We start from the raw sequence: 26998 nt of genomic DNA on the forward strand, positions 1-26998 counted from the left end.
AGTGAATGAATGAAAATTATTTTTATTTGAGCTTTGGTTCTGCCATTTGCTAGCAATGTGACTCAAGAGAAGCCAGTAACCCCTCTGAGCTTCTCTAGTTCACAAAAGCCTGTAATGAAGTCGACAGCTTCCTCAGGCTCCGAGGCTCGCAAGAAGTGCTCACATAAATGTGCGCTTAGGGCGTGAGTACTCACTCCCGAAAACTCCAACACAGTGAAAAGGCAGAAGCGGTGTTTTTCTTTTTTACATTTTTATAACAATATATAAAAGATGACATAAATGGAAATTTACGGTAGTGGGGGAAGGCGTATATCTACTTTAAAAGGCAGGTCATTTTTAAAAGCTCTATTTTCTAAATTAAAACTACGAAAGCGGGGTGGGTTGTGGTGGGGGCAGTTGTGGCCCTGTAGGACCTTCGGTGATTGATGATCTAAGTTTCCGGAGGTGTCTCAGAGCCTCGGTGTTTCTTTCAATCGGGGATGCCTGCGGAGGGCAGAAAGAAAACAGGCGTTAGAAACCAGAGGTCAAAGATGTGTGGCGCATCCCGCCCTCCTCTCTTGCCGTCCCTACCGGCATTGAAGTACTTATGGACAAGGTTCTCACAATGGCTTCACGTGCATGTACCCGCCGCCACCGCTCTCCCACACCTTCCTGGTCCAGCAGCGAGTCCACTGCCCGCCTGGCTGCTCCAGGCGCGCCGACCGCTCAAGCGCTCCAGGTCCGCCGGGTCAAGGGCAGAGAAAGTGCGACCGCTCGGCCCGCGGGGTTGCAAGAAGAAAACGAGTGTTATGTAATGAGTGTCAGTGGTTGCTCACCATGCAAAGGCGAGAAGATGTGGCCTTTCCCTTCCTGCCTTCCCAGGCATCTTTTGCACCTGGTGCGGAGTGAGCCAGCCAGCTAGCGATAACCAAAGGGCGCCTCAGGCTCTGGCGCTCCTCGGCTGAATCCCGTAGCTTCCCTACACATGCCTGCTTCTACAAACCCACAAATGGTTTCCTATCATTTCTGAAACAAAATGGATGCTCATTTATTCATATGATCTGGTTTCTGCCTTTCTCTCTAATCTCGTTGTGTACGGGCTCTAGCTCGCCGTTCGGTTCTCCCGAGGCAGCATTTACACTTGAGAGTCTCAAGTTTATTTTATTCCTGGGGCAGCATTTGCACTTGAGAGTCTCTTTTTATGTTTATTCCTGAGGCAGCATTTGCACTTGAGAGTTTCTTCCTCCCTAGCTTTCATTAGATTCTCCGACCACTCTTTATTTTCTCCTCCTATTCACACTTCATATTTACCCACTGCATTGGTTTTATAAACTCGCTCTCTGAAAATAGGTTGTTATCTTGCTTAACGTCTATTTCCCAGGTCGGGCACGATAGCTTGGGACTGTAATCCCAGTACTTCAGGAGGAGGAGGGGGGAGGATCGCTTGAGCCCAGACAACAGGGTGAACCCTTGTCTCTATTAAAAACAACAAAAACAAACAAACAAACAAAAAAACAGGCATCGTGGCGCGCACCTGTGGCCCCAGCTAGTCGGGAGACTGAGGTGGGAGAACCCCTTGAGCCAGGGAGGTTGAGGCTGCAGTGAGCTGTGATCGCGCCATGCACTCCAGGCTGGACAATAGATGGACCCTGTCTCCAAATGTAAACCCCATGAGGGCAAGACTCTTGTTTGGTCTCATTCACCTTGGCGTGCCCACCACCTAGAACAGGGCTGACCACGCAGTAGAATCTAACCATGTAATTAATTGTGCTTGAAGAGGGAGTGTTGGGGAGTAAGAGAAGGAAGGGAGGAAGGAAGAAATGAAAGACTTGTGTGCTTGGATTAAATATCTTCGGTTTGGTTAAGAGTCGTTCAATTTATTCATTTGCTTGTGGCCCAATTCGATAGTTTTACTCCCTCTCCCACTTGGCTCCTCCGGGTTTTTACTTAGCCCTGGAACCACGCTGTAATTGGCAACTCCTTCTAAATCGGGACCGGATGCTAGCTGTAACTGGAGGGAATTGGTGGGGAGCAGAGGCCGAGTAAAGAAGAACTTCGCGTCTTTAACTTCGAAGGTGATTTTGCGTTCTGTATTTACAGCATCTCCAAGCAGAGGGCTTAGAGCTAACTCTCCACCCCGTCCTCTCCGGCTCCCCTATGGCCCAGGGAGCCCAGTGCCCCGTTCTGGGCCAAAATAAGACGGATTTCAGAATTTTCAAGGTCATGTTTTACCTTAAATATTCGTGTTAATTCCCGTGTATTGCTTAATATATCTATTTTGTTTTTTAAAAAAGTGTTCCTCCTCCAGAAACAATTGAGTAATGTTGGCACTTTCAGCAGACAGCTGTGGGGGTAAGGAACTGGGGTCATGGAATGGGGGCGGAGGGAGGATGTTTTGAGATCGCAAAAAGGAAAGGCAAGGGCAAGGAGGACCCCAATTCTATCTTCATCTCTCAGCGATCTCTTGCACAAGTTTAAGAGGGAAAGGAGAGGGCCTCTGTCTGCCAGAGTGCTGCAAACTCCGGTGCACAGACTGCCAGGGTCAGCGAAGTCTTGGTCCTGTTGCCCTCAGAATCCCCTGGGGCAGCTCTGGAAAACTCTACCGCAATAAAGCGGAGGGTCAGATTAGTTGAGTTGTGCAGAAGAGCCAAGACTGAGAGATCTCCAGATGATGCCACGCTTAATTGGGTTTGGAAATCCTGGGGTTGGTCCAGCCAGCTTGGTATGCAAATGAGGAAACAGGCCTGGTAAGTGGATGCAACTGGCCCTAGTTTGGAGGAAGAGGGGGCACTAGACCTCTAGCCTCTTGAGTCTTCATTGCTCCGCAGTCTAGGCCTTAAACTAGGAGAGGGTAGGTATGCTCTGGGAAGTATAATGTACAGAATGGGCTTTCACGTGCGCAAGTTCATGTCGGTATTATTTCCCATTTGCCGCTCTGGCGGGGCAGAGCGATCGGGAGACTCAGGCCCTCCCATGGATTGGCACGTGAGCTGAGGCAAGACCCAAGGCAGGTCTCCCGGGCTGAACTTTCTGTGCTGGAAAATGAATGGTCTGAGCTTTGGAAGCTCTCCGGGTACAAATCCTTAGATCATCAGTCCTCACCTGAGGGACCTTCCGCGGCATCTATGCGGGCATGGCTACTGCCTCTGGTGCCCCCCGCAGCCGCGCGCAGGTACCGTGCGACATCGCGATGGCCCCGCTCCTCAGCCAGGTCCACGGGCAGACGGCCCCAGGCATCGCGTACGTCCAGCCGCGCCCCGGCCCGGTGCAGCACCGCCAGCGTGTCCAGGAAGCCCTCCCGGGCAGCGTCGTGCACGGGTCGGGTGAGAGTGGCGGGGTCGGCGCAGTTGGGCTCTGCGCCGTGAAGCAGCAGCAGCTCCGCCACGTGGGCGCTGCCCATCATCATGACCTGCCAGAGAGAGCGGAGTGGTCAGAGCCAGGGTAGGGGCCGGCATGATGGAAAGGAAGCTTGTGTGAAGCCCCCTCACCGCCAAGCAGACCCCCACACAAGCCACAGGTGTCTAATTACCCCTACATTTGCTTCCAGTTTCCAATTTCCTTCTGGAGTTCTCTATCCATTCTTCAGTACACATTGAATTCCATTATAACCTCCGAACTTCTGCGGAGCTGTCGCCACAGGCAGAGAGCACTGTGAGGCACGGGCAAAATAGCAAAGGGGCAGGGACAAACTGACTTTTACTCCAGTCCAACTTCCTGTATTTCCCTTGAGATAAAACTACTGAAATTTCTTCCTGAAATTATGTTAGGCCTGGAGATTTTTTTTTTTTTTTTTTGTTCACTGCTGTATATCCAAACGCAGAATGCGGTAATTGTTAAAAAGAGAAAACTTGTTTGTTTGTTTTATAAAACAAATTGTCACAAAACTTTTAAGTTACCCTTAGTTTCTGGGAATGTTGAACTTCAATTTCTTTTTCATTAAATTAGTTTTAAAATTATATATTGGCATAGTACAGTTGTATATATTTATGTGGTACAATATGAAGTTATGATCTTTGAACACAATGTGGAATTAAGTCAAGCTAATTAACCCATCCATCATCTCAAATATTTGACATTTTTGTCAAATGAGAGCATTTGGGATTTACTATTTAGCTATATTCATCGTGCTGTGAAACACATCTCAAAAAAAATCAAACTTATTTCTCCCATCTTAACTGAGGCTTTGTATCTTGATTACCACTCCCCATTCCTCCGACCCCCCCAGCTCCAGCAACCACCATTCTACTCTTTACTTCTAAGAATGTAATTGCTTTATATTTCACAGATAAGTGAGAACATGTGATATTTGTCTTTCTGTGTTTGGCTTATTTCATTTAGCATAATGCTCTCCAGTTCCAAAAATTCAATTTCTTCAAGTATAAAATAAGAAGGCTAGACTAATTAGCCCTAAAATTCCTTCCTGTGGTAGGTTGAATAATGCTCCCCCCCCCCACAAATGTCTATGCCCTGATCCTCAAAAACTGTTAATTTATTAACTTATGTGGCAAAAGAGGCTTTGCAGATGTGATTTAAGTAATGGTCTCGAGGGAGATTATCCAGAATTTTCAGGGTGGGCCCAATATAACCCCAAGTGTTTTTATTAGAGGGTCACAGTCAGAGAGAAGATAAAAGAATGGAAGCACAGGCCACAGAGAAAATACAGGGACTATGAGCCAAGGAATTTGACGGTCACTAGAAGCTGGAAAAGACAAGGAAACAGATTATCCCTTAGAGTTTCCAAAAGGAATGAAACCCTGTGGACCCATTTTTGACTTCTGATCTCTAGAACTGTACTGTAAAATAATAATTTTTGCTTGTTTTAGCTAACACATTTGTGATAATTTGTAACAGCAGCAGTAGGAAACGAAAAGGCTTCCCAGGTTTATGATTTGAGAGTTCATTAAACAAGAGATGGTCACCTTTTTGGTTCCTAAATCATCTTGGAAACAAAGCCATTTCCAGAGAGGAATTTTAAAATACTGTCTGCAGTCATAGCAACCTTAAAATTTGAGTGTTGCATGGTGGAAGTAGACAATTTATTTTAGGATAACTGTTATTTGTTATATTAGCTTGAGGATGGTGGTGTTAAAGAGGAATTACTTATTTTTAGGTACATTTCATACCAAACACAAATTGCATAATTTGCCTAAATCAAGGAATTATACTAAATTATATTATGGTTATTAAATCCTGTCCTGAGAAAGTGAAACTGACTTACTTTTCAAAGAGACAAAGAGAAAGTATAAGCAAACCAAATTGCAGCTACAAAAAGAAAGACAAAATGTTGCAGTATATTTATTGTTCTGTGTATTCACTGAAGTTCTCTTCGTCTTGGTCATAAAACTAGCCTTAAAGGTTTTTATTATATTTCATAGAATGAAAAATCTAAAAAGTAATCCATATGTAAATATTTAAATCATGATAGAAATCCAAAGCAAAAGAAAATGAATTCATCGAATTAAAATGTGTAGGATGCTTAAACCCATTTGATAATAAATTGATATGAATTTAGTATTTAAAAATATTATTCAAATAAGTGTTCCTATATTAAACACCAATGTAGTTAGTTAGGATTCTAAGCCAACATCATTTCCCCTTTTCTACATGTTCTTCTCCCTTCCCCATTAAAAACTGTCAAAACTATCCACTTTTCTTTTTCCTTTTTGTTTTTAAACAAATAAGGTCTCTTCTAAGATATTTTAGGACTACATAGCCAAACTCCCGCGTCCAAGCTGTTGGCAAAATTTTAGAGATGCTAAGTTACCCATGCATTAATTACTTTTAAATCATCCCCTAACTCCCTCACAAAACCGGAGTAGGGAGAGGAGAAACACCACTGTTCAAAAATGAGGAATTGAAAACTCTATCACAAAATAAACTATATCAAGTAAGCTAAAGATAGCAAAACAGCAGAAATATTAACAGATATTCATTCCCAAAGTGGTAACTACATCTTACTTCTGGCACGATCACATGAATGTAGCTCATTATTTCCTAAGTTCCTACAGCAAACATGTATTTATTTGCCCTACTCAGTTAAAAATAAACACAATATGTAGTTGCTTCTGAATGCTTTCTAAAATCTCTCTCTCTCTCTTTCTTTCTTTCTTTCTTTCTTTCGACAGAGTCTCACTCTGTCACCCAGGCTGGAGTGAAGTGGCTCCCTCTCGCTGTTCACTGCAACCTCAGCCTCCTGGGTTCAAGCGATTCTCCTGCCTCAACCTCCCGAGTAGCTGGGATTACAGGCGCCTGCCACCACCCCCGGCTAATTTTTGTATTTTTAGTAGAGGCAGGGTTTCACCTGTTGGCCAGGCTGGTCTCCAACTCTCAGGTGATCCCTCCGCTCCTTGAGCTCCCAAAGTGATGGGATTACAAGGCGTGAGGCACTGCGCCCGGCCGCTTCTGAATAATTTCGATCAGAAATTTATATTCTATATTTATTCCAACATACACCACAGATTTCCACTGATAATCCCTACTAGTAAGAAAGATAAACTCCATCCAGGCATCTGTGAATTGGGGGCTAAGTAGTCCCAGCACATCTTACATTTCTTTAAGACTCCCGTTTTATCTCAAACCTTCGTAAGTTTTGTATCTGATAGAGCATACTTCCATCTAATACAAATATGTTCCCCCCTTCAGATCTTCACAGCATTCGAGAGATTTGCAAGCGGGTGCCTCCTCATTCCTTCCTTGGCTTCCCAAGCCCCAGGGCTTCGCCAGGAGGAGGTCTGTGATTACAAACCCCTTCTGAAAACTCCCCAGGAAGCCTCCCCTTTTTCCAGACTCAAAGCGCTACCTGATTCCGATTCCCCTGCAAAATTCGTCCTCCAGAGTCGCCCGCCATCCCCTGCTCCCGCTGCAGACCCTCCACCCACCTGGATCGGCCTCCGACCGTAACTATTCGGTGCGTTGGGCAGCGCCCCCGCCTCGAGCAGCGCCCGCACCTCCTCTACCCGACCCCGGGCCGCAGCCGTGGCCAGCCAGTCCGCCGAAGGCTCCATGCTGCTCCCCGCCGCTCGCTCCCTGCTCTCCCACTCTCCGCAGCGGCCAAGTGCACGCGGCCGCCCCACCCTCTGGTGACAAGCCAGCCCCTCCTCTTTCTTCCTCCGGTGCTGGCGGAAGAGCCCCCTCGGACTCCGTCCCTCAGCTCCTCGGGAGGGATTGCGGTATCTTTCCAGGCAGGTGGGCGCCGTTCGCGAGTGCTTGGAGGAGGTGCTATTAACTCCGAGCACATAGAGAATGTGGCACCCCTGAAGTCGCCGCAGGGTGGGCCTCCCTCGGGGGCACCAACCGGAAGCAGCCCCGCCAGAGTCAGCGTTGGCAAGGAAGGAGGACTGGGCTCCTCCTCACCTGCCCCCAACACCGCCCTCCGGCCTCCCTGCGCCCAGCCGCGCTCCCCCGCCTGCCAGCAAAGGCGCGTTCGCGTGCGTTCACTCGGTTAAAAAGAAAAAAAGAAATTCCCTCCCCGCCCCCCGCCCCGTTTCCTTCCTCCGCGGTACAACCTTCCTAACTGCCAAATTGAATCGGGGTGTTTGGTGTCATAGGGAAAGTATGGCTTCTTCTTTTAATCATAAGAAAAAGCAAAACTATTGTTTCCTAGTTGTGAGAGCTCCACCGGGAATCGAAATCACCTGTACGACTAGAAAGCGTCCCCCTACCCCCTCAACCCTTGATTTTCGAGAGCGCGGGGTTCACTAAGTCAGAAACCCTAGTTCAAAGGATTCCTTTTGGAGAGTTGGCCTGCCCTCTCCTTCTCCAGCCCTTCCCCTGCTACGTGTAAAATGGCTGTCTGGGGCAAGGGTTTCTCAGACGTGTACATTGCCTGGTATAAGAGCAGACTCTGAAAAGATGAGGTTTATTTAATATGGGGGAGAATTCTGCCTGTAGGCAGATAGGAAAATGGGGATGGAGTCATTGGAAGGACGGACTACATTCTCAAAGTCCTAATTCCTAGACCAGAAAAACTGCTCAGTGTTCTAGAGGCAGAGTTGCACAGTGATCCAAAGACCAGCTTTACACACTATCCTGTCTCCTTCACACTCCGCACATTTTTCTTTCCTACTGAAAATACCTTGCATTTTTCTTAGTTATAAAGGGGGAAGGGAATATGAGTACCCCTTGCTTTACAGGGGTTGCTGTGAGTTTAAACGAATTGCTATATATTAATACATATATGCCTTAAGAACACTGCCACACATCCTAAGCTAATACCGGTTAGCTCTTGAATTATCCGTTTTGAGGATTGGCTTGCAATCTTGTTTTGAGGCATAGAAAGAAAATGCTTTGGAGCCGGACGCGGTGGCTCACGCCTGTAAAAGCTGAGGCGGGCAGACCACCTGAGATCAGGAGTTCGAGGCCAGCTTTGGCCGTCTCTACTAAAAATACAAAAATTACAAAAATTAGCCGGGCGTGGTGGCGCACGTGTGTAATTCCAGCTACTCAGGAGGCTGAGGCAGGAGAATCGCTTGAACCCAGGAGGTAGAGGTTGCCGTGAGCTGAGATCGCGCCACTGCCCTCCAGCCTGGGTGACAGAATGAGACTCCGACTCAAAAAAAAAAAAAAAGCTTTGGATAGAATTATCACTATTATATAAAAGGAAAGGCTGGACGCAGTGGCTCACGCCTATAATCCCAACATTCTGGGAGACTGAGACAGGAGGATTACCTGAGGTCGGGAGTTCGAGACAAGCCTGACCCTGTCTCTACTAAAAAATACAAAATTAGCCTGGCTTGGTGGCGCATGCCTGTAATCCCAGCTACTGGGAGGCTGATGTAGGAAAATCGCTTGAACCTAGGAGGCGGCGCAGGTTGCAGTGAGCCAAGATCGCACCATTGCACTCCAGCCTGGGAGACAAGAGCGAAACTCAGTCTCAAGAAAAAAAAAAAAAAAAAAAAAAAAAAAAAAGAAAGATCAAGAAGACCTTACTCCCTGAAAAGATTATGGGCCCCTCCACCACCCTCACTTATAAAGAAAAGTTAAACAGCACTAAAGAGTATAACAAGTGCAAGGAGGTAAAAGTTCTAATTTTTCCTGTGACTATTACTTTTTAAGCTTTTCAAAAACATATATTACGTTTTTTAAAAATGGATTGTTCAGACTTTGCTGATGCCTTAAGCACATGCTTAACCTGCCTACTGGATAATCCAGCTCTGTTTAAAAGTTATATTTCAATCCCTGGTTGACTTAAACCTTGTAGACCCAGTATATCTTGTACTTTTAGTGTCTGCTTGATGTTAAAACATGTAGTTTTTAAAATGAAGCCAATGGAAACAATTTGGGATGTCAAGTATGTTATTAAAATCTACAATGCATTACTGTGCCATTTATATTTTCCTCAGGGTACCTCTCATTTAGCTGTGTAGCAATGATATGGAAAATTCAAACTATCGATAAATAAAATTCTTTTAATTTAGCTTAAGATATTTTATGATGGAGGAGGAAGAAAGAGTGGTTGCCAGGATGGGAGGGAGGGAACACATATCCATCACTAATACAATGGTTTTTTTGTTTGTTTTAGGAGATGGAGTTTCGCTCTGTTGCCCAGGCTGGAGTGCAATGGCACGATCTCAGCTCACTGCAACCTCCACCTCCCGGATTCAAGCGATTCTCCTGCCTCAGCTTCCCGAGTAGCTGGGATTACAGGCGCATGCCGCTACACCCAGCTAATTTTTGTATTATTAGTAGAGACGGGATTTCACTATGTTGGCCAGGCTGGTCTCGAACTCCTGACCTCAGGTGATCCACTCACCTCGGCCTCCCAAAGTGCTGGGATTACAGGTGAGAGCCATCATGCCCGGTCTACAATGGTTCTTAATGGGGGTGGGAGAGTGGGAAGAGTAGGCTCCTTCAAGAGGCTGTTGAAATACCTTCTTCTCAAAAAAGAAAGTATGTAACGATTTTTTAAAAAGATGTGTTCACTTCCACATGTATTTCTAGATAAAACTTTCAGGGAATTCAGGGATTTCTCTGAAACTCTACCATGGATTTCTACATCAAGAACTCTTTCAGCTCTTGTGAAATACATATATGGCTATTGGTGAAGAAGATGGGAGATGCAACCATACAAAAAATCAACATTTGGATGCATCATATACAGGTGTAAAAGTTGACTGCTTTGGAAATACCAAGAACAAGTTTTAGATATGTATACACTCTCTTACCTTGCAGTAGAGCTCTGGAAGGATTATGGCCTCCTTGGGTGGGGCCCTTTTGCTCTAGAAATTGAAGTCCATTATCTATTATAAATCTTACGTAAATAGTTAATAATAGTGGGAAAACTTTCCTAGTTTCTCTATTAAAGAACCCACCACGCTCCCAGTTTACTCATACATATCGACCTGAGGTGCAAACCCCTAGAAGAATGAAAATATACAGTCCTGGATCTCGGTGCTCCTTATGCCAGCCTCAGATTTCCTATGTGCAAAATGAGATTATAATATATTTCATGTGGCCATAAAATATGATAATGTATGTCCAAAAGCTTTCAATGTAAAAATTTACTACATTTACTAGAATTTACTAAAGTTTGTTGGTTGTTGTTATTATTATTCTCACACTTACGTTTCCTCTTTCCTGAGAATGCCATTCTTTTTTAGATTTGCAATGCGTTGGCAGTTTTGAAAATCTATACTGTGAAATTTAAACCTGTCTTAATTCTGATCAGTCTTATAACAAAAAGACTACCACCTGTTCATTCATTCAGCAAGCTCAGATGCTAAGGGCAGACATAGGGTAGGGGGGAGTAGGTCAAACATAATATCTCTAGAGTCAGACTGCCAGGGTTCAAACCTCAACTGTTTCACTTATTGGTTCTTTAACTTTTAACACAGTTACTCAACATGTCTGGGCCTCTGTTTTCTCATTTGCATGATTAGGATAATAACTGTACTTGCCTCAAACAGTTGTTTAGGGATTAAATGAGGCATGTAATGCTCTTAGAAGAGCAAAATAAAGTGCAGAATGATACAAGAAAATGAAAAGGGGACGAAACTCATTCTCATTTGTCTCTAGTAGGCAAAGACTTCCTAGATGCTGAGAGCTGATCCCAGTCTTGAAGAATGATGTGAGTTTAAAGATGGAAAAGGAGAAAGATATTCTAGGCAGAGGTAAGAGGATGTGCAAAGGCATAGACATTTAGGAAAACTGAAAGTAATTCATTTAGACTTATTCGTGAAAAACAGCCTGTGAGGGACTCCTCAGAGAGTCAAAAGAAAAACTAGGAGAAGGGGTGGCAAGGAAGTGAGGACACTGTGTTGACTACTCTTTCATAGCTTGGTTGTGATAGTTCAAGGCCCTATGCCATGAAGTGAGGCAGATGAAAGGTGGAAGAGACCTGAGCACACACATACCTAGAAGGGCAAGTGCCAAGTGAAGAGAAGGGAAAGTCAGAAGAGAATAAAAATGAAGTACACAGGTAAGATAGGATATTTTTGAGGACCCGAGGTCCCTCAAAAGTAATGAAGAAATAGAACTCAGTGTACAGTGGTGGTTATAGGATATTTTTGAGGACCCGAGGTCCCTCAAAAGTAATGAAGAAATAGAACTCAGTGTACAGTGGTGGTTATAGATTTTGTCACAAGAGATACATAGATTTGGGAGGGAGAAAAGGTCATAACGGGGAGGAAGTTGAGGCACTTCATTCCATGAATGAGGAGGTTAGCTTGTTTGCAGAGTGAAAATAAGATGGTGGGTTAGGAAGTTTGAGAATGGTAAAGGTTTGGAATACCTCTTATGAGTAGAGAGGAGTAAGACTCAGAGAAGCATTTTGTTTTGTTTTTTAAAATCAGACTGGAGAACCCAACTGAGGGTGCATGACACAGTAGGGACACTTGATTACTTTCTTTAAAGAAAGCCCTGCAGTGGTGCTACTACTTCAGCAACCCTACAAATCAAAGACTAGTTATACTAGATGTGAATATTAATTCAACGCATTACCAGAAAGAGACAGAAAGATACTTGAGAAAGTAGTGTCCTAGAGTTAGGTTCTGGTTCTGACGTGGCATTGTGGGATTGGCAAGGTACGATATGCACTTATTTCATGTGATAAGCAGATGATTTCATTAAGAAAATAAAAGGAGTTGAGGCAATAGCTCTACACTGAGACCAAGTGACAGTTCTCATGTATCTAATGAACTATTTTTTTGACTGTGAAATTTTTTGAGATTATTTCTAGATTCATTGTCCATAATTTTCAAAATGGGCTCTCTCTTGTTCTATTCTTTACACTTGAAGTGAGATAATACACACATATTTCTTTATCAGTTTCAATATTAACATTATTATTAAAGATAATTGTTTTAAATATAGCTTGGTGTTAAAAACAAAATATACATAGAATATCTCTGGGGAGATACAGGAAAAGCTGTTACCTGTGAGGCAAGGAAATGAAGAACTGGGATGGGCATGTGACTTACTTTTCACATTCCATGATTTGTATTGTTTGAATTTTGTACTATATGCATGGCCTTTCTAATGAATTAAATAAACATAATAAAACTAGTAGACAAATAAGAGTTACTTTTATTAGAATCATCATTCATAGCTGTATTTGAAAAAGAGTAACTGAGTACCTACTATATGTCAGGCACTGGGCTTAAAGTTGTCAATATTAATTAAGAAAGAAGGGTTCTTAGTCAAGAGCATGTATTAGTAACAACCATCAGTATATTTGCTTCTCTGGAGGAGGAAGGTGGTATTCAACTGGGACGAGCTCTTGAGTGGAGCCCACAGTAATCATTTGAGGAGGGAAGACTGGGGTGATGCATTCTGATAAATGACACCTCACACTTGTGTTACCAGGAAAAAAAGGTTTCAGAGTCTGGAGACAATCCCATAATTAAAGAGAATTCCTTAGGAAGTAGCTTATGAGAGCAAGACATATGCCCTGTAATGGAGTTCCTAGGTACAGCTGTGTTAAGCCTTCATAGATGAGTTCTAGAATAGGATGTTGGGTGCAATAGATAATTATTTGAAGGCAAAGGCAATAGAGGAATAATTCCATGCATCCCTTTAATTTAGAAAAGCAATAATGTAAGGAAATTAGAGTCCCTGGCCTAGCTCTACCACCTACTTTGTTACCCTGAATAAATGACTTTTTTTTTCTAGCTTCAATGTCTTGATCTACAAAATGGGCATAATCACAAACATGTAAAAACAGATTGTGGTTTGGCCCTGAAGTGCCAAAGTGCTCCTGAAGCTGCCCCGGATAAAAATTAAAAATTCTGATAATCAAGGTCCAGTGTGGGTGGTGAGAGTATTTTAAATGGGAAAGAAGTACTTTCTTAGGTAAATAATTGCAAGGTATTTAATTATTTATTTTCTACAAGGAAAAAAGATCGCTTCAGCATGAAAGGGAGACCTCTGGGAAAGTAGAGCAGACTTCCAAACAGATTTGTTAAGAAAAAACAATGTGTCCCTGGGAGGAGATCTGTAGAAGTTTCAAGACAGAGGATGTTTCTTTCTCCCTTTTACTATCCTCTATTTAATTAAATTCAATAGAGCACAATTATTTAGTATTTGCTATAAGGAAGGTACTCTTTTAGAAACTCTATGCTATCTTCGCTCATTCAGAATTATTGTAAAATTTCTCTTCCTGCTCAAACTGGATCTCAGCAAGGAGTACAAAATGCAAAATTCTTTGATGTTTTGTAGATTTAATGCATAATTATAGTTAAGTCATAATTTCCAATCTTAGTTTCCAAAATGTTAACTGGGTGTAGAATTAGCAGTACCTATTATCATCTTCCCAAGAATATTCTGAAGGAAACTTAAAAGTACATTACTTATTATATAGCAGGTGTCTTTTCTAAATTATGTGCAAAACAAATGTGATTTTAAATCTATGTAAGAAATTTACTATTAAAATATCTCTAGGGTGTACGCTTGTGAAATGAGGAATCTTTGCAGCTCATGAAAACAATTATTCCCTAACGTTTTGGTAAATGTTTTTTATGTTGATAAATTACTTGTGGTGAATTACTTATACCTATTTGTAGCTATTTGATCAGCTGAGAACACTAAAACATTAGCACAGTATGTATATATGTACATATTATATGTACATATTTGGTATATATGTATATTATGTACAGCACAGATATTGAGAATTGGCCTCATCCTGAGGAACAATATAAGTAATAAACATAATTAGAGGAGATAAGCAGGAAGAAATATAGATAATAAAAAATTCATTAAAAGTTGCCCCCAACTATGTGACAAGCATTAAGCAGTTTTATACGTGTAATTTACAATTCTACAGCTGTCCCATGGGATAGAGTATTATTCTTTCTTCATAATGTGGACAACAAAAGGCTCACAGTGCTTAAGTAATATGGAAAATAAGAAAGTTCAAACTTAAGGTTCTCAGTTCTGTTTGAGAGGTCCTCACTCTCCCTACTACAATATCTGTTTTTCTAATGATAATTTATCCAGTATGTGGTGGACAACTCATCAATGCTTCCTTTTCTTTGAGGATTGTGCTTTAGAGCAAGTTGCAAAACCTGGGCCAAGATTACTGACTCTCCATTTTCAGAAACTACTGTGCTTCTATGATTATTCTTCAGTAGTAACACATAGTGATAGAAATTTGGAACTTAAAGACATGCAAAGTCTCCTGAAAGTCACTTAATTCAGTCCCCTCATTTTTGAATGATTTGCTTTCCTGATTAAAGCTCACATATGTAAAAATAATTAAGGAATTAGCTGCACATAGAAAATGAAAAACTACCCTATACAAAGCAATAATTAGTAACATTTTGAAATACTTCCTCTTTTTCTTTGCTTAATCTTTACATTGTGAATATTATGCAATATTGAAATGAGCTTTTTCTAACTTATTAGAGCATTTTCCAAACTTCTCCAAAAACACTTCATAAATGCTACTTTTAACAGCTGTAACACATTCCACTGGAAAAACAGTTATAATTTACTTAATGATGTCCCTGTTGTCAGATATTTAAGGTGTTTCTAATTGCTACTAAAAATAGTATTGTAGTTTTTCAAGGGTAGAAAGGTCTTGAATATATTGCAAAACTGCTTTTTTAAAAGTCACCATTTTGATTTATAGATAACAAAATGGAGGAGTGGTACATATTGAGGAACTATGTAGCTATGGTTACTCAGCTAATAAATGTTTGCTGTAACTGTTGAACTCAGTTCCTCTCTCCATTTTCCATTCTTTCTATGGCCACAGCTACTTAATTGGACTTAATGTGGGTGGTGGGAAATGCCAACCATATCCTTAATCATAATTTTGGAAATGACACATATGCAAGTGGGACAAGCCTAGTCTTTAAACTCAGATAGAACTGACCTCTCATTTACCAGCTCTGTGGGCTTGAATAAGTTATGTAAACTTTCTGAACCTTTATTTCCTCACTTCACAAAGTGGGGAAAATAAAATTTACCCCATAAGGTTACTGTGAGGAATAGAGAATGTCAGATATATAAAAATCCAGGTGCACGGTAGGCTCTCAATAAATGGTGCTTTTTAATTTTTTGAGAATATATATGACATTTATTATCAAGTTATTTATTTAGGTCATCAAAATATATGTCATTTTGAGTAATTTTTCATTAATTCCTGTACATTCTGGCAGGTATCTGTGATTTCAACAAGCAAATTCTCTTCTAAAAGGTGTGATGCTACCTCTGAATTCTAACCTCCTGAAAAAAATAGCTTCTTTGTAACAAAGTTGCCCATGTTATGACAGAAGAATTAAAAAAAAAAAGATCCCTCATTAAATCATGAGAAGTGACACTGGAGAGTGTCACCGTGTTCAGTGTTTCCTCTGCATTCATTGCTACCCACCTCCACTGCTTGGAGTGCATTTCAAGTGGAAGGTACAACGGGGAAACTACAGTTAAAACTGACGAATTGCAAAATTTTCTGTCTCTAAACTTCTATTCCTAACCTCCCTCTTTTTCCTTTTTGATGGGACAGATTTTCCCCTCTCAAACATGCTGTCCTTTTTAATTGCTAACACAAGCATATATAACATCTCATTTCTGCTTATGCTGCTGATATATGTATGTGCTGTTAGAGTTCTGAGATAATGTTGAAAGTTACAGATAAATAATATTGTATTCAGTTTTCACTCCCGGGAGTGGAGGTTTAGTATTCATGGTTTACTGATAGGTTTTACAATGGTTTAGGATACTCTAATTTCAGGGGGACCATCTACATGGAAGCTTTCTTTATCAAATGGAGAATGGTTGTCCCCCTTTTGCCCCTCTAAAAAACTATCCTTTAAAAGTAGCCTGCTTTTTTGGGACTCTATAGTCTTACTGTTAATGTTCAATTTTCTGTGTCCTTTCCTGAACTTAGGAGAGTTCTGAAGCCAATCTCCCCTCTGATATTATTAAAGATTGCAAGAAAATTTTCTTGTGTTAAACCATTCTTCCTCAAATCACATTCTTCACCTGATATGTGATTTAACTCCCCTCAGGAGAATTCACTTCTTGATGAAATGTAATCAACTTTGATTAAATAAGTAAATGCTTCCTATTCATGTTTTAGCAGTTTTCACATGCAGATTTAACATTTCCACTCATGTTTTCCTTTGAGTCTCTGACTTGAGGGTAGAGTTTTATCTTTCGTGTTGTCATAGTTAAGATGATAACTTCCATAATTAATTTTTCAAAAAGGCAGTGATAACAGAATATACTGTATGTTTACTCTGTACTGATTTAAAACCCCCAAGTCAATTTAGCCTTAAGAAAACATACTATTTAGTGTATTTTGTGTCTTTCTTCGATATCCTACTATTTAATATTTCTTTCATGATTATGAATACTAGAAGAGCTTAGAGCCACACCCTAAAGGCCACCATATAGAGGTTCTGTACAGATGTGAATTTAAAAGTATGCAAATTTACACTGATTTTACCTAACATCTTGGAATATACCAGGAGTCTGAATACATACATTTTTATTATATGTATATTTTTAAAGTGGAGTTTAGAAATTTCTAGCTACACTGAAAAATTATAATGAAGTAGGTGTTTACTGTAAAAAACTAATGTGCTTTCTTAAGGGCATAGTTTAGTTAGGCACTATAATAACTGACAAACGTATGCTGTTTAAAAGTTTAGAGTGAATCTTCACACATACTATTTTATCTACCTCTTATTACCTGAATACCATAGGGTCTCAGGTTTACAGATGAGAACATGAAAGCACTGAGAGTTTCTCATACTTCATTCTGGTACCATGACAGCTATTAAGTAAAGGAAATAGAATCTGCTCACAGGTCATGTGAATGCTAAAGAAAGTAATCTTTCAACTGCATGCTTCAAGTGGTTCCTGTGCTGGTGAATAGGTATCCCATTTATTGCTTTTAAATTAAGGTAGGAATAAGTAATTTATACGTACAGTCATATAAGAATTTTTCATTGGTTTTATTTTGGTCAAAAAATAAATTTTTGAAAGATGTTAACCTCTTGTCAACCAATAAATATTTACTGTGACTTATATGGCTGATGCTTGAGTATAGCAGAGGCCCAAAGGGGTTAAGCAACTTTCAAAAGAGTAATTAACTAAAAGAGATGGAACTGAAACCATATACATATGTATAGCACTCCATGGGCAACCAAGTTCAACTATATACGAATTACCAGTCAATGACTTTTGGCAGGCCATGCAACCTATCTGATCCTCAGTCTCCGGATCTATGAAATGAAAAAATGAAACATCTAAAACATAAAGATATTGTGATAATTAAATGAGATAATGGAAGTTGAAGTGTCCTATTATTGTTAAGCTCCTCCTAATTATTTTTGAAGAAAATAATAACTTTACCATGTGATTTAGGAAGAAAGTTTTAATAAGCTTCTTTTAAAAATTAAATGTTAAATATAATATATTCAACTTCAACTATTCAGTATGTAAATTGCATGGAGTAAAATTCAAAGTGTCCGATGTTGGACATTTACCAATTAGATTTTCAACTGGGGGAGTCACTGTTCTCTAGATAGCTGCTGTTTCTTTAAATTGGGTGAGAGAGTTATACAATTGCTGAGTCAGATGATCTGGCAGCCTGAAAGAGAATGAGAGCAAGAAAATGGTGGCACTCGAGAAAAGAAAGCAAAACAAGCTTTTTCCTAATACATCAGCAAAGTCACTGGTGTAATATTAGACAAACTGTAGCTTAAAAGCAGAAAAATGATCATTGGAAAGGCATGATATTTTAGTTTTTCCTATAATTGTTACTTTTTAGCTTACATTTTCCATCTATATTTTCCCCCTCATCACTGTGCTTTTACAGAGACATAAAGACCCATCATTTTGTCCATAAATGCTTTATTCTGCTATGGCTACATTTTCATGCAATCTTGCCCTGATCTTAGATAAGCACAAGTTAAACCTGTGAAACACTTGTGCTTTGATTTTTCCTTCTTACATAATTTTAGGTTGTCATGTTTATTACGAGCCTGGTCTGGATCATAAAATGAAAGAAACCCCTATTACAACATACACACACACACACACACACACACACACACACACACACACACAGAGAGAGAGAGAGAGAGAGAGAGAGAGAGACAGAGACAGAGACAGAGAGAGAGATCCATTCATTCTGTACAAAAAGAAGTAAGTGTATATAGTGTTTTAAAAAGACAACGTATAGCCTATGTGGAAAATTTCTGTATGGTTCTGTAAGCTTTAAAACACAAATATACCTTGTAATATTTTTTCTCTTAAACTATGTTCAGATTGTAAAAATGTGGTATCTAAGAGACATTCTTTTCCAATTCATACAAAGGATCACATAATAATAAAGGGTCTCCTAACTCCTCCACTGATTACTCAGACTGTCCTCCCTGGGATCCAGTAAACTGACTCTAAACTTAAAATCTTACCTAAAATCCTGGACCTCAGTTCAAAGATAAATAAGCAGAAATAAGGTTAAAAAAGTAAAATTTGTCATATTCATCAAATTGTGTCCCAATGGGCCACTTGTAATAGTATCTCCTTCAAGTGTTTATTTAAAATGCAGACTTCTGGGACCCACAGCAAATCTGAATCAAATTTTCTGAAAGTGAACCCCAGAAATATGTATTTTTAAAGGTAGCCCAGGTAATAATGCTGTTGTTAACCTTTGCCATATTTTTAAAATTTCTAATTACTTACATTATTCAATTAAGAAAGCAAAGACTTTTTAAATTTACATTACCTCTATTGTACGATTTTATTAGTTTCAATTTGATTAAGAGATTACATGTCTTTGTTCATATAATTCTGAACCTCTATAAAACCTTTCTCTCTTAAAAAAAATCCTACTGCCTTCACAACTATTTAAATAATTTATGATATTTTATTTTGAAGGCGAAAGAGAAAACTGAGAAATAGTTGAAGAATTAAAAAGTCCTTTGTGATAACATATTTATATTTTCATGAACAAAGCCAATCAATATGTCATAAAAAATAAAAATCAACATACTATTTTTTGAAAGGATCTCTGATGCTTTGGGAATTTCAGTCTTGTAGTTGATGGCTTTCACTTTTTTTTTTCCTTTTATTACTTCTTTTTGATTGTATAGTTCTGCCGAAATGCAGCCATCATTCCAGGGCCCATTAATTAAATAAATGCACTGAGAGGCACTGACAAGCACTCAGAATTTCTTCAACCACCCTTTTTAAAAAACAAATGCTAATTGGACATAAAGATGAGAACAACAGACATTGGGGACTACTAGATGGAGGAGAAAGGGAAGGAGCCAGGGCTGAAATACTACCTACTGGGTACTGTGCTCACTACTTGAGTGACAGATTCAGTCGTACTCAAAACCTCAGCATGGTGCAATATACCTTTGTAATTAACCTACACACGTGCCCCCTCCTTCTAAAACAAAAGTTGAAAAAATCTACGAGGCATTATATTTTTTTTAAAAAATACCACTATGTACAAGGCACTGTGCTGTATCTGGAACTACAAATATTAGTTACACAGTCCAAGATCAGTGGGTTCAGGGACTCTAAGTATTTGCCATTCCTTTTAGATGGAAATCTTCCTTGGTCCACCAAGCCCTATCTTTCCGCCCTTTGAAAATTCTCCCTCACTTTCTTCATAATGCCGTCCTTGATTAATTCTCCTCTAGCAGTACTACTGTTTTTTTGTATTTAAAATCATTCCTGTAATTTCTTGTTTAGATGGCTTCGTACATGAGATTCACATTCAACAAATAGAAAAAAAAACGCTATTGACATTTGGTAGCTTCGACAATTGTAAACACATGTGGGTTTGCTGAATACACATTAAAATAGCATGAATTAGGATATGGTGAATCTGTTGAGGTCCCAAGTTGGTGGGTATTTTCCAGGAAGTGTCAGACCCTTTAAAAGGACCTTTCATCATCTACCAAACAAATCTTTCATTTATTAATTCCTAAGGTTTTTTCCATCGATTGGCTTACTGTCATGGAAATTGATCTTGTTTTAATAGCTACTGCCTTTTTAAATTCTAATCAATTATTTCATTTGAAAAGAAAAATTTCAAATATGGGGAAAGCTGCAATATAAGAAGAAAACAATGGACAGATATCATCACTGGAAAATCACTACGGGCCACTCTCTGTACCATCCTGCACCACCAGATGGAGAAACTGAGGGAAGGCGAGGCCTTTCAACACTCTTGGGTCTCCATCTGGCATGTCAGGGAACGAAATGGCTGTCGAGTCTCAGAAGCGCACTTTCCCCGTGGTTCCTCCGAGTAACTCTGACTCACTTCTCATCTACCCATCCCCTCCAAAACAAGGCCTAGCCAGTTCCAAGCTGGAGAGATGACCCAGAGTTGCCTTCTGTCATGTCCTGCCTTTCGTCCCGAGTCCACTAAGCCCACTCAGACTCTGTCTGCTCCAACCCCCACCCCGGCTAGTGAAATCCCAATCGTCCTCCACGTGGAACCCCAGGTCTGCAGTTACGATAACGGATCACATCGCTCCTGCGGAAAGGGCGCGCGGTGATAATTGGACCAAGCGTCTAAATTCTTGATGGAGGACCTCGTTCCAGCTGCCAGTTAAGCCTCTGGGATCCGCAGCGTCTCTAGGAATTGAGAGAGTGGGGAAGTTAGGATCGAGGAGGAGGATGGTGGGGGCTGAGGAATAGAGGAGCAGCGTGCATCTCATCTCTTGTCGTCGGTCGCTCTTTGGGGTCCAGGGCCCTTGCATCCCCAGCGTGGCTCGGAGGCAGCGAGACCTGCCTGAAATTGATTGGAGGGGACTAGAGTGTGCTTGTGGGGTGGGGTAGTGGGGGCGGAGAGAAGGGATCCCAAGAAGGGCGCCAAGTGCTGTTACCAGAGGCCTAACACGAGGAACCTTGGAAACAGGTATAGCTACGGATTTATGGGTTTAAAAATGGAACTTCTTGGTGAACGGACATAGCGTACATTACAGTCTGAAGTCACAGCCCTCGCAGGTTTTCCCAGACCTTAAAGCCACGTTCTCGTGTATGACACTTAAACAACTCAGTTTCCTTGTCTTTCCTCCCTACCTACCTACCTAAGGCTAGAGAAGTTCTTAGTTCATTCACTGTGTAGGACTGTTACCGTGTCAAAGGCTTTGGAAATGTATATTTTACTGGTGATGGTCATAGCACTTTGGAAAACTCAAAAGTGAAACGAAGAAAATAAGTATCACCAACCATTTTCCCAACCCCTCTCATCCTGAGGAAACCATTATAACTAATGGGGGAGGGGGGGGAAGAGAGAGAGAGAGAGAGAGAGAGAGAGAGAGAGAGAGAGAGAGAGAGAGAGAGAGAGAAACTGTTTACTGTTTTGAATCTTGCTTTAAAAAAAACCTGACTTTATAATGCAATCATTTAACAGTCTATGGAACATTCTTCAGATATCTGATGATCCAGAATATAACTGTACCATAATTTAACACTTTATTGCTAGAATTTTATGCAGTTTTTGATTTCTTGCTACTACTTATCCATTTGTATTAATCTTTGTCAGAACCTTTCTTTCCTTAGGATGATGCCTGAATATAAAATAGCTGAATGAAAGTGGATGGGTTCATTTTAAAATACAAAATTGTTTTTCTTGATGGTGAGGTGTTTAAGAGGTGGATTAATCTCATTGGGCAACAAATAGAGAAGATATTAGTAATATGAGAATCAGAATTTAGATAATTTGTCTTAAAAGTTCATATTCAATGTAATAATTTTATATTTAGAAAATGAAACTGTACCCATTGTTTATATAACTTAAACTGCCAAAATAAAGCACCACAAAAACTTTTTATCAGGTTGATTTTTGTATCCGGCTGGGCTTTGCAGCAGATGGAAGGGCTAGGGCAAGCTTGTCCAACCTGTGGGCCCGAGGGCCACATGCAGCTCAGGATGGTTTTGAATGTCACCCAACACAAATTCATACACTTTCTTAAAATATCATGAGGTTTTTTTTTTTTTTTAAACTCATCAGCTATTGTTAGTGTTAGTGTATTTAATGTGTCCCAAGACAATTCTTCTTCCTATGTGGCCCAGGGAAGGTAAAAGATTGGACACCGCTGGCCTATAGTGTTCTACTATGAAGTTTCAGTTTTAGTTCGGCCTGTAATGTTTTAGTACAGAAGGCAAGTGAGATTTTCTCTGTTTCTTCAAGGATTTTTGAAAAAGTGTAAAAGCACTGGGTCCACTGTTGAACCTTGCTGTAAAAAATATTTTTGATACCATTTGTATCGCTTTACTAACAGGAATTGTTCATATGTTGGGAAAATGGTTTAGCTTAACTCTACCATGGTAGTTGACAGTTATGAATTAACATGGAATAACAGACCTGTAAACCATCATAGATGGTACTAGGCTATGTTGTTGCTACCTTAAGATGATAATAGACTTTCTAAAATTAAAGAGTACTCAAAGAAGTAAAATGAATATTAAGTCTTAATTTCTGAAAAGGCTATATGGTTCATTTGGAAGTGTGAATCATGTACACATTGGGAATAATGGTTTATACTAACTGCACAGTGCTTACCTTGAGAGGAGTCTATGCCATTAAAGAAAAAAATAATCTGAGCCTTCTGAAGTAGCTATAAACAAATGACTATTTAACTTCATAATAAAAATATGACTATTTTGTAAATGCACCAAGGTAGAAGTAACAAATCAACTGAGGCAATTTATCAGGTTTCTGTGGTTAAGAAACTGGTAATGTGGAATTTTAGTATACATATTTCCAATCATATAAAAATAAAAAGCAATAAACATATTTGCAGAAAATTTAAAAATTTTTTAAATAACATCTTATTTGCAATGATATTAAATAATTCATACAAGTAATTTTCAGCATGTGTGCCTCTCAAGGAATTGTATGAATCCTAACATAATTAGTATCCATATATATTCCCAAATCAATATAACCATAGGCATAAAATATATTAATGTGAAATATATAATTACATGTCATTATAATTAACACCGCTAGATTTTATATTATGTATATCATTTTACATATGAAATTGGAAAAGCGCATATATTTCAAGGCAAACATTCTATCCAAACTGTGTGTTCTATCTTCAGAAACTTCCTGAAGATTGGGCTTTTCACATACATCCTGAAAATTGATTTATACCTAAATAACAAAAAATGATTTATTTCAATGAACCTATCATTTAAATGGTTTTGCATTTCATGCATATACATTAACATACTATAAAATATTTTCTCTAACTTAAAATCACCACAGTGTTATGTTTTATAGGCCTAAACTAAAAAATACATATTTATGGCATTTATATACATTAACATGTTCTACTTTGTTACTATAGATTTTCAGAAGCAAATTAATAATTTAAATAAAATGATTTTATATAGAATAATATTAACTAGAGTAATAAATTTTTTATATAGACAATAATATTAAGAACTATATTCAAACAGTTACGGATCACAGTGGCTAAACTTTTGCTGATACGGATAAACCACTGTTAAAAAAACAACAACCAGGGTCTTGTCAATGTTTCAAAATGAATTAAAATCAAATCCAGCAACAGGCCCTGAAATCCTTTATAAGCTCCTTTGACTAAATTAAAAAAAAATTAACTTTCATAATATGAAAAATAAAATATGCATTTATCCTATAGATTATAAATTTTTGCTACTAGAAACTGAGACACTAAATTAAAACACTGATAGTTTTAACAGGTTTATATTTCCATGTCAAAGAGACAATTAACATTGCAGTAAAAAAATAATTACCCCTCCGCTGGCCTTTGCTTTTTGAAGCTATATATTCCTGGCGAAGCCTCATTAAATTACTTTTAGACTTATTATACAAGTTTTAATTAGCATTGTGCATATTTTAACTGTATATATATTCTTTCAGTTTTCCTGGTTATAGGAAATTACACCGGCTGTGTCAATATTTGTCAATGTGAGGACAAAACTACCTCCGATTCTGTTTTTCAAGAAGTAGGCCTCATTTTTAAACTGTGCTAACTGTCGTCTGAGATGACTAAAATATTATCAGTTGGGATTTTTCAGAAACAGTTCTGCAGTTCTGTCGTTTGATAAACATATGAGCAAAGTCCCGAGCAGTTTCAATCACTCAGGCCGCCGGACCTCTACCTCTAATTCACAAAGAAAGCCCATTTTCCTGTTGGCTGCAAAACTCCCCCCAGAAGAAAGTGCTGGCTCCTCGCAGCAGTAACTGATCCTACGATCCTTTTTAGCATTTCAGGAAGTCACTGCCTGCGTGGTCCTTCTCTCTCGGGTCCTCCACTCTCCTGGAACGTGGGAGAGGGTGACCCCGCCGGGAGGTTGGGGAGAAAAAAGGCTGCCTCCAGAAAACTTAGATGGTTAGCAATAATTCCTCCCAAGGAGAAAGTGTGCTTGAAATACACCTTTCCTACTGTGTGTGTGTGTGTGTGTCTTAGTCATTCCCACCCAGGATATTCGGGAGTCACTGACTTCTGAGGTGGGTTTAGAAGCTCTGTTCGCCTCAGTTTCACACGATTGAGAGGGCTGTGTGAAGGCAGGTCCAGGTTCAGTGGTATTGCGAGAACCACATGTCTAAGTCGTTGTAACCCGAATGGGGAAGCCTCCACCGCCGGTTACCTCCTCCTCCTAGCCTAGGCTAGAGACGAATTATCTGTTTACGAAATCACACCAAACAAAACAAGTGCCGAATGCGCCCCGGACTTTTCGAGGGCCTTTCCTACCTGGTCTTCTAGGATGCGGCTGCTGCCCTAGACGCTGGCTCCTCAGTAGCATCAGCACGAGGGCCACAGCGGCGGGCGCCCCTGGCGCTGCCCACTCCCCCGCGAGCCGCGGGATGTGAACCACGAAAACCCTCACTCGCGGCGGGCCGCACGCGCGCCGAATCCGGAGGGTCACCAAGAACCTGCGCACCATGTTCTCGCCGCCTCCACTGCCGAGCTCGGCAGCCGCTGCGCCGCCCTTTGGCACCAGAGGTGAGCAGCGCCGCTCCTGCCCCCCTAACTGCAGACTGGGACCCACGCGCCGCCCCCTGCCCATCTCCGCCCTGCAGGCGCGCACCCGCCTTCCCTGAGCGCGCCCGCCCCCCACCTCCACCCCCACCCCCACTCCCACCCGGACCTCCAAGATCTCGGAACGGCTCTGAGCCCTGCGCACGCGGGAAGGGCTGCAGGAGGCGCCGGTAGAGAGGCGCGCGCGCGGGCGGCTCGGGGCCCGCGTTCCTCTCCCTCCCGCCTACCGCCACTTTCCCGCCCTGTGTGCGCCCCCACCCCCACCACCATCTTCCCACCCTCAGCGCGGGCGCCCCGCGGTGACGGCCCAGGGGCCGGACGCCTGAAACGCAACTCCAGGCAGCTCGCCCCCTAGCTACATCCGTCACCTGACACGGCCCTACCAGGAACAGCCGCGCTCCCGCGGGTTCTGGTGCTGCTCGCGTCCCCGCTCCCCTATTCCCCTTGCTTTATTCCTAGCTCCCCTCGTCGAAAGTCTTACATTCTTCGAACTAGATTGTTTAAAAAAGCAAAAGGAAGAAAGGAAAGCGAGGTCATCTCATTGCTCTATCCGCCAATCAGGAGGCTGAATGTCAGTTTTGAACTAAAAGCCGCTCCGCTCCTCTTCTAGATTTGGAAAACAAGCGAAATTAAACGAAACCGCTGCACGCCTCCGACGCGACATCTGGACACGGCGTGGCGCTGGCGCTGCGGGAGCTGCGGGCCGGGCCTGGCGCCGGACTAGGTAGGTGGAGTTGCACCCGGGGGTCCCAACTGGGTCCGGGCGCCCCTTCCCCTCCCAGCTGCTCGCTCGCCGAGGGCGCCGGGCTGGGACAAGAACCGAGTCCTTTGTGTCTAGCCCATTTTTATTTTCGGTTTTAACCTTCACGACAGGCGCGGAGCATCTGAGCGCTTCTTCCTCTTTCCTCTTCCCCCCGCGCTCTCCCCCGCGGGCCGCTCCCCTCCTGTCGCCGCGTCCTCGCGTAGAATGGTTGTCTTGGCGACCGTTGACTGCAGCCGCCTCCACGCTCTTACAGGCGCCCAGACACCCCGACACCCCTTGATCCCGCCGCCTGACTCCTAGGCGTACGTTCTGGCTCCTGTCTCCCCCTCCGTGTCCCCTCCTCCCCTTTTCTTCCACATCGCCGATCCTTTCTGGACTCTCTCCCTTCTTCCTTTCCAGCTGGGGCAAAGGAAAAGCGGTCCTGTCTGGGAACAGTAAAAGCAGGGCAAGGAAAGGAAGGAGCGGCAGAAAGGAGGGGTGAGTCGAGGATACAGGGGTAGCCCGAGAATGCGGAGGAGCCGGGTCCTGAGCGCGGTCTAAGCGAGGCTCGGCTCTCGGCCAGGAACTCGGACGCGGGCTCGCAGGCTCTCCGCGCGCGGGAAGTCGAGCCCAGGACGCCGCCTTCAGGCCGGCGCGCTGACCCGGTGCCCCGACCCGGAGCCTGCAGTCTGCTTGGATCTGTCCTAAATCTCGCGGGCTGGACCCGCGGCCTGAGTGGCTGGGTGTGTGCCAGAGGATACGGGACTAGGCCCAGCTCCCGGAACCTGGAAATGTGGCCGGCTTCTCAGTGGCTTCCTGTTCATGC

At 41.6% G+C, this 26998-nt stretch overlaps 1 protein-coding gene and 1 long non-coding RNA gene across 9 annotated transcripts in view; one reads left to right on the forward strand and one right to left on the reverse strand.

Annotated features, from left to right (window-relative positions):
* CDKN2A (cyclin dependent kinase inhibitor 2A) lies at nt 1–26520 on the reverse strand. Of its 7 annotated transcripts, none has more exons than XM_030919387.1 (3): nt 25814–26520; nt 3082–3388; nt 1–483 (listed from the first exon to the last, which is right to left on the reverse strand). In XM_030919387.1, exons 2-3 carry the CDS (start codon nt 3383–3385, stop codon nt 470–472), a joined length of 318 nt encoding a protein of 105 aa, XP_030775247.1. In that variant the 5' UTR covers nt 3386–3388; nt 25814–26520; the 3' UTR covers nt 1–469. The 7 variants fall into 7 exon arrangements, with proteins under 7 accessions (XP_030775247.1, XP_030775243.1, XP_030775246.1 ...); XM_030919383.1 differs by having other exon boundaries at nt 25912–26047; XM_030919386.1 differs by lacking the exon at nt 25814–26520 and adding an exon at nt 25709–25768.
* Nucleotides 25258–26998, forward strand: part of LOC104654274 — a 209173-nt gene continuing 207432 nt past the window's right edge. Inside the window, exons 1-2 of one of the 2 annotated variants that reach the window (XR_004053954.1) lie at nt 25258–25394; nt 26041–26154. This is a non-coding gene — a long non-coding RNA (uncharacterized LOC104654274). Of the gene's footprint in view, nt 25395–26040; nt 26155–26998 lie in introns of those variants that run through there. The other variant, XR_004053955.1, reaches the window with a different exon arrangement.

Source organism: Rhinopithecus roxellana, chromosome 16 (genome assembly GCF_007565055.1).
Source record: "Rhinopithecus roxellana isolate Shanxi Qingling chromosome 16, ASM756505v1, whole genome shotgun sequence".
NCBI lineage: Eukaryota > Metazoa > Chordata > Mammalia > Primates > Cercopithecidae > Rhinopithecus > Rhinopithecus roxellana.